This window comes from Poeciliopsis prolifica, unplaced genomic scaffold (genome assembly GCF_027474105.1).
Source record: "Poeciliopsis prolifica strain line A6 unplaced genomic scaffold, Auburn_PproV2 SCAFFOLD004, whole genome shotgun sequence".
NCBI lineage: Eukaryota > Metazoa > Chordata > Actinopteri > Cyprinodontiformes > Poeciliidae > Poeciliopsis > Poeciliopsis prolifica.
In genome coordinates, this window is record NW_026562379.1 from 7,552,695 (window position 1) to 7,560,970 (window position 8,276).

An 8,276-nucleotide genomic window follows, 5' to 3' on the forward strand; every position below is an offset into this window, starting at 1 on the left:
AGTCAGACTCAGTTGTCATAACATATATCTACTTCTAAAGCCCATTTCCTCCTTTTGGTCTCCACCTTTGAGCCACCAGGGTTCCTAGATCTCATTCAGACAGCAGAAGACAATCTCTAAATTTCATGGTCCAATTTCTGGGAATCCCCTGCTCAGCTTCTTCAGACAAGCAGCAGCAGCAAAAACTTTGTGGAACTTCTATTACACTGAGCTCATCACAAAAGCAACTTCTTGGTGAAATGTTGGTAAAAAAATATTGTAAAAGGATTATTGGAGAAAAGTTGCTGTGATGACATCCAAAAGGCAGAGAATCAGAAAGAGCAGGAGCTTCTTTAATTGATAGAGGTCCAATTTCAGGGATTAAATTGTGAAGTCAGAATTCTTTTAAGTCATGTTTGATATATAGAGCTTTTTCAATAGCAACTGAAAGCAACATTAGTTTTGCTATAAACTGACACTATGTCCCTGGAAAATACATAATACTGCCCCTTTAAAACATTGTGTGTTGGCACACAGGTTTCACTTTACACACTCCAGTGCACTAAGCAGTGGTATGCATGTTGGTTTGCTTTAGGCTCAAGGGGTAGAAAAAGGAAGGATTATGCTGCTTTCCAGTTGTATTCAGAACTGGGAAATTCCAACTTCCCAGTCAGAAAAATTAACTGGAACGCCCTTTGAAGTCGGATTCCCCAATGAAAAAATAAAAACAATTCAGAAAACCCACATTTGTCAAGTGGAAGGCTGATTTTGCTTTCAAAATGACCACTTCTCACATCAACAGTGGAAAGATGTGGTGGAAACATGTTTATTGTAAACTCTACGTCTCTATGTTTAAGAGTGCATCTAAAATCAGTTTTAACAAGTAACACTTGAAACTCTAAACTGAACAAATAAAAAGTGATGGTTAAAATATAAATGATACATAAATGAAATAATATTTTATTTTTTATTTTATTTTATTTTATTTTATTTTATTTTATTTTATTTGTTATGTTGTCCACACTCCTTACCAGTTGGTGGCAGTAATGCTTCCGTAATGCAGTAGGTTCAGGAAGAAGAAAACAGAGGTGCTTACTTTTGAATGCCACGGTGTTTTTCATGCTAGTCTGTGTTTGTTTGTTTTAATAAAAAGTTTAACTCGCACCCCAAGTACGATGGGTATAGAAGACGAAGCGGATCGCACTCTCTTCATAAGAAACTTAGACACCAGAGTTACGGAGGAACTCCTGTTCGAGCTGTTTTTGCAGGTGCTGCTGTTGTTAGCTTCAAGCTAACAGATGTCCTGTTTATTTATAACGGCAGGCTAATGCTAATCCCGAGGAAATGTTTGAGGACACAGGCCAGAGTCGTAATTTACGAACATGACATTACCTTAAGCTTTCTTTGTTTTTAACATTTTTATTTTGTACACTAAAGCTATTCTGTTAGCGTGTATTTTATACGTTTTTGCAGCCTTGTTTGTGACAGAAAGTGGTTGTGTTTGCAGGCTGGACCGCTCATCCGAACTAAAATCCCTAAAGATTCGGATGGGAAACAGAAAACATTTGGCTTTGCAGTTTATAAACATGAGGTTTCCGTGCCTTATGCCATGCAACTCCTAAATGGGGCATCGCTGTATGGGAAAACCATCCAAGTCCAGTTCAGAACGGGTGAGGAATCGGTTGTTTTTAAGATATTCGTTTAACATCCCAGTCATTGACAACAAATTACAATTAATCTGTTGATATTTGCATTAATTCACATCTTTAATAGATGGAGTAAATACAACTTAGTAAATAATTTTACATTTTAAGTCAGTTAATACAAATTACAAATAGTTACATTTCAATATCTTTAATTTATGCAGATAAGTAAGGATACTTGGAATGTTACAAAATCACAGATCATATGTCTGCATAAGAATAAAAATATGTACATTTGTGTAAATTCACATAGTAATAATGCTTTTTTTCCCTCACTGTCTGAAATAAACCTGTCATGTTTTAGATCAGCTAGAATTATGGAAATTATTTCTATTTGCTAAATTGGAGAAGAAATATCAGTTTCATTTATTGTAGAAATAATAGTACAAAATTCAATGTAACATTATTCAATATATCATACACTCATGGACAAAATTGCTGGTACCTATGATTAATCTGACATTTTTAGTGCGCTAATATTCCATAACACCGATTAATCTCTTAATTTTGGTTTAAAACCCTCTCCTGAGGAAGCTTTTATGCCTCCTAACATGTGGTGAATTAAATTTTGGCTGGGGATGCTGAAAACAATGTTCACCAATTGCATTAATGCTACTATTGAATGAGAGCGCTCCTATTGTGATTTGTATGCAGATTTTCACTGCCTGGTAATTTTCTTTAAATGAAAATTTTTTTCTCAATAACTAAAGTTTACCAAAATATAATACTTTGTTGGTACTGGAAAGCATTAACATTTTTAAAAAACAAATGTAGACAGAAGGTTGTACAGATTATTTTCTCTGTTAAATATAAAGCAGCACAAAACATTTTGGGATAAATCTAAAATATAAACCTAGAATGTAACATTTCATTTTTCAAAAAAACACTTTTTTTCATAGGTAGCAGTCATAGCAGTCCAGGAAACTCCCAGAATTCTAGTCCTGCAAATACCCCAAATCCTCATGGCCAAAGGTAAGAATACATAAGTGCCCTGTATATTATTCCCCACCCCTCTTATTAAAATAAAACAAATACAGAAAATGAATACATTTGTTGTGAAATTATCAAAAAGAACTCCTATTTTAAAGATGGAGGCGACGATGTTTAAGAGGATCACTGGGGACTGTGGTGTCTCCTCCTGCAGAGTAAAGTTTAGACTGGGCCTAAAGAATCTGACCTGCCCCAGGCCCATAGATATTGTGTCCGAGCTTGATCGGACTCGAAGGGTTAGATCCAACCCTTCTAATTGACTTCAATTAGAGGTTCCAGCCCAAAGTAAAGCTGACATAGGGGAGAAAAGCAACACATTCTGTGCACTCATTGAAGCCAAAGCATGTCTCGTTGAGATCAACAACCAGTTTAAAATACTTCCAGGGCTCTGACTTTGCATTCTGTTGATTTAGTCGTGTAACTTCTCAGATTTTTAGATTTTGTTTGACATTTTCCAGCTCCATTTTGTGACATGTTATAACAACAGGGCGAGACAATAGCAAATCTTCTGGGATGAGTGAAGGATGTGAGCAGAACTGGGCAGGGCTAGTGTGCTGTGCTTGTTTCAGTCTAATTAACTTCTGCACATTCGTTCTTTCTTCATCAGGGTAAACTACCTACTGATCTAGACCTGTCTAGATTAATAAATCAATTAATCACACAATAAATTAAAACTATTGACTTCATTTTAATTATCGGCTTTATCATTTCTTCCGGCCTTTTTCTCTTTCTGTTGATGACACTGAATGAAAAAAGGCTCAACTCAACTCCGGTGCTCTCCACTGACCTCTCCCTTCCTCATTTCCTTAGTGTAATATCCAGTGCACACTACATAATCTTAGAGTTGTCAGGCCTTTTTCGTAACCTGAGTGACCACACATTAGCCAACAGAAATTCTAGGTATAATGGTTCGATCGGGTTCGATCGTACTTTGTGGTGTTCAACAATGAGCACAAAATAATGGCTACAAGTCCAGTTAACTCATTTCTAACCCATTAATGCCTATGTACTATAGGCATTAATCAATGCTTTACTACAGTCTATCTGCAGTGCATGTGGCTAGTGGCAGTCCTGACTGAATAAAAATCATTATAAACTATTTATGTAATGTTAATGAAGAATAGCTGAAAAGTTACCAGGTTTATCTACTGTGGCAGCAATTTTGCTCCAACTCCTCTTCTCGTCATTTCTATACTTTTTTACACTAAATGTTGAATTAACATTAATGTTGTTTCCACATATCATCTCCACTGGACTTCAGCTGTTTGGGATTCCCCTCCATAAAGTCCCCTCAGAAAGCATGGAGGGGAATCCACACTTTCTGATTGGCTACCTGTCACAGTCACTGCGTTAACTCCCAGTCGGGAACACACACAGGATGATCGGTTACGAAATTGCAAGTGACAATTTGAGAGCGCCCAACGTTCTAAGATTGTCGTAAGGGGAAAATAGGGGCAAAAAATCATGCTGAACGATTGCCTCAGGTAATTGGATATGCCCCTCTTCTCTATTTAAATCCAATGATTACTATATAGTATAAAGACTTAAAATGCATTCTTTTAGTTGAATGCAGTATTTATTTCCACTTCAGCTTTATATTGTTTAGATTTTATTCAAGTATATTTTTTGTTTATGGAGACGGACAATCAATTTTATTTTTGTTTTTGGTTGTTTAGTTTATTTTGTTTATCAGTTCCAGTGTTAAGTGTTCTTTTGAAAATAAAGTGTACTTATCTTTAGCAGGAAATCGCATGTATTATTACATTTCCATTAAATCAGTGTAAAAAGGTCTTCAAATAATATTATTGTTTATTGCAATAATTTTTTAGACAATCGCTCACCAAAATTTGTTAATGTGGCAGGCCTTTACTCATATATTTGGACTTTAAAAATTAGATTAATACAACAATAAGAACAACATGCATTCTTGTTTTGTTTAATTTTCACTGTGCTGTATGTATTGTAGGCTTATTAAAAATGCGCCACAGAAGACCTACCCAAACATCAAGGATATGGTTTTGACAAGTTTCAGCCCGAATATTTGGTTGGGCTCAGACTGTAAAACCAAACTTTACTGCAGAAAGCAAAATGTACAATTATGAAAACAGTTTGCTCTTCACATGAACATCAAATCATCAGTTTGAGTTGGTGAAACCTGTAGAAACTCTGCTTTTAATCTCTTTTTTTATTAATTGAATGTATAGATGCCTTGAGTTTTGAGACCTTCTGAGAAACATCCTGAAACATTTTGCAAGAAATTTTTGGTGGACTAAAAAAAGTAACTTTCTGCACTCACTTTCGCCTTTTATGTCTGGTGGTTATGCTGTGCAATGTGTGATATCTTTCTGGATTAAGTCCAATGACTCGATAGAATATCCAAATAAAGAACATATTCAGGCCCATCGATCATACTTGCCTTTTTGCCCTCTTAAGAGTGGAACAGTAACTGAGCCAGCGTTGCTGATGTGTCATAAGTACATGAGTACATAGACCAGTATGCATATTGAGCAGTTTCTTTCTTCCCTCTTTGTGTTCAGTTGCTTAAATTACCTATGCTGTACATTTGATAAAAATTGTCTATATTTATATTATATATATATATATATATATATATATATATATATATATATATATATATATATATATATATATATATATATATATATATATATATATATATATATATATATTATGACTCATTTATGTGCTTACAGTTAAACATATCAACTATTATCTATTTATTACCGGGGAAGAAATTACAGTTTGGTCTGCAACTGATGTTTAATATCAATACTTGTAATCAACACTTGTCTGGATATTTTTTTTTTTTTTTTTTTTTTTTTTTTTTGAAAGAGTACATCTAGTTTAAGTAACTAACTAGCTTCAGTTAGTCCAGTTACAGGTTAATTTGTTCCAACTTATTCTGTTTTTCAGCAATAATTCTGGAAGCAATTATGATAAAAAAAAAAGCATAGCAGGCTAAAATTTTATATATATATATATATATATATATATATATATATATATATATATATATATATATATATATATATATTCCTGCTATTTAAACAATTTACCTTTTATTGGAGGAAAATATGTGCACAGATTTTTTTATTTTTCTCAGTAAATATCACCAATATCAACATACATTTTATGTCAAGTCATAAGGTCATTCATAAGGAAGTTTTTCTTTCCCTTGATTCTTTTTTTTTTTTTTTTCCTGACCACTTGTCGATGTGGTTTTTCCCCTCGTTAACCAAATTGTTAGAAACAGAATGGTCTTTGGTGGACCTTCGAGTTTAGAAAAACAATTTCTAAAAAGTTACACATGTTTTGTGATTCATAAATGGTAATATTTTAATTATTTCTGTTTCATTCGAAACCAGTACCTCTTGCACAGAACTTTCAGCAAATAGATTTGTTGTTTGCTACAAAAGTGCAATGAAAACAGAATCGGTGCACAGTCATAACTTGGCATATTGTGTCAATTGTGAAGCTTTCATCCTTTGTCTTGATTAGTTTAAAGGAATAACCCACTGAAGATGGAAGTGAGGACCAAATTGAACTTCACCCATTCAAATGTGCAAACACTCACCAAGATCTTGCTCTCAAGGGCAAATTTTATTTTCTGCATAAAGAAACTAAAGTTAGTTTGAAATATCTTTCATGTAAATCTTGCGTTTGTGCACTACTGAAATATTTTTTGTTTGAGAGTGGTAGTGATGTAAATGAAAATGTGAAAAACAAGGGTTTTGGTATAAACTTTTTTTAATAAATGTAACATTTTTCAATTTGTTTTTAATCCCTTACAGGATGCCAATCCAGTTTGGTTCTCCTCCATACACGCCTCCACACCAAATGCAGAGGTCATTTTCATCGCCTGATAATCTCCCGAAGCATGTCATGGTAACACTATTTCTCGGCCTAGAAAGTAAATACTCAAAAAACAAAAAAAAGTTATGCCTCGCAACCTGTCTTTTTCTACATCCACAGAGGAACAACATGTGGCAGCTCCATATGCAGCAGCTCGAGCAGCTTAACGGCGCTTTTGCCAAATCTTTCCACCGGCAGTCACCCGCTGTTGGAAATTCTGGCAGGGGGTTAGAGTTGAGGCAGCAGGACGGCGATCACTACAGGCATGATCGAACCCAGGTGAACAGCGGCGGGAGAAGCCAGCGCCACGGGGATGAGCACGGCTCTGGTCGTCATCAGCACAGCCACAGCCGGGAGAACTATCACCACCAGAATGACAGGAGTGGTGGCAACCGATACCACGACAGCCGAGGTGGAAACAGTCGTGATGAACGGGCTGGCAATCGTGGCCCCAAAGAGTACGTTCACAGATGGCGACGTTACTGAGTTACATCTTTGTGAAAAAAAACAATGAAAAAAAAAATCAGTTCTTCACATTTTGTGGACATTTCTTTTAGGAAAATCGGAATTAGGTTAAAAATCATTGTGTATATACTCAGGTTGTTTGTAAATGATCTCACCAACTTGAGGATTTAATAACTCATGCCTTTAAGGCCTCTTTTTAAAGGTCTTTTTAAATTTGAACATTTTTCTTTGATGTGACACTTTTTTTCTCAGCTGTTCTGAATATTCTGAAAGTGATTGTGATGCAGACGCAGTTACAACATGACTGGCAGTGAATCTTGAATGACAAAATAAATTTAAAAAAAATGACATAAAAAGTATATACTTACCAGATTTGTGTTATGCAATTGTACTTATGGTACAATGTGGTGCTCCTAACAATGTAAACAATTTTCAGGTACTTTTGCTGAAAAGAATATCAACTTTAGCTATAAATTCCTCCAGCAACATTAAAGCAAACACAGGGCACCAACTTTTTTTAATGTGTAGATCAACCTTGCTCTTTCCAGCAAAAGGGGCTTCATTTGACTTTTCTGTGGGTTTTATTTTTTTAAACTCCAATCTGTAAAACATGTTTTAAAGTGAACATTTTCTCTATAAACCTCTTTTCACTTGACTTCTGCATTGTTATTCATCTGGCTTCAACACATGCCTTTGAGTCTTTGTTGTTGTTCGTAAAGGCTATTTACAGCTCATGGTGTATAAAGAGGATATTGTATGTTGATGGTTACACGCTGTAATGCACGCACACATGGCCTTATCTGCGCCTATAAATGGACCAAGTGTAACTAATATGCTTGTACGGCGGGTTCTGAAGTAATCTACAGGTGGCGCCACACACATCCATTTATTGAATCAATTAAGATGTTAAATATAACCAAGCTACATAATCAGCTCCAACGTTTGACCTTACTATTTATGATGCTTTCAAGTCTTAACGTGAATCAGACTCCCATTCTTTCAACTTGACAACACGGAGTTGGTGCCAGGTTTATTTCTTGCTGAGCAGTGTCCCATCCACTTTTCTCAACACGCTTTAAAAAATGGCACAGGTTTTGGGTGTTTACGGATAGGGAAAATGTTTGGCTTCACTCCCATCCCAAATTTAGCAACACTTGGAAACATGGGGCTTCATGTTGCAATCTGCCTTTTGCCTCAGACCTGTTGCTTAAAACTAACTGATAATCAAATCTGAACCAAGTCTGCCCGACAGTTTTCATTTTACTG

At 35.3% G+C, this 8,276-nt stretch overlaps 1 protein-coding gene across 1 annotated transcript; it reads left to right on the forward strand.

Moving 5' to 3' along the window:
• Positions 1-1,057: 1,057 nt before the first annotated feature.
• Positions 1,058-7,665, forward strand: rbm7 (RNA binding motif protein 7). Its single transcript, XM_055028841.1, has 5 exons — positions 1,058-1,247; positions 1,487-1,649; positions 2,582-2,654; positions 6,485-6,578; positions 6,666-7,665. The coding sequence occupies exons 1-5, from the start codon at positions 1,155-1,157 to the stop codon at positions 7,029-7,031; spliced, it is 789 nt and encodes a 262-aa protein (XP_054884816.1). The 5' UTR covers positions 1,058-1,154; the 3' UTR covers positions 7,032-7,665.
• Positions 7,666-8,276: the final 611 nt, after the last annotated feature.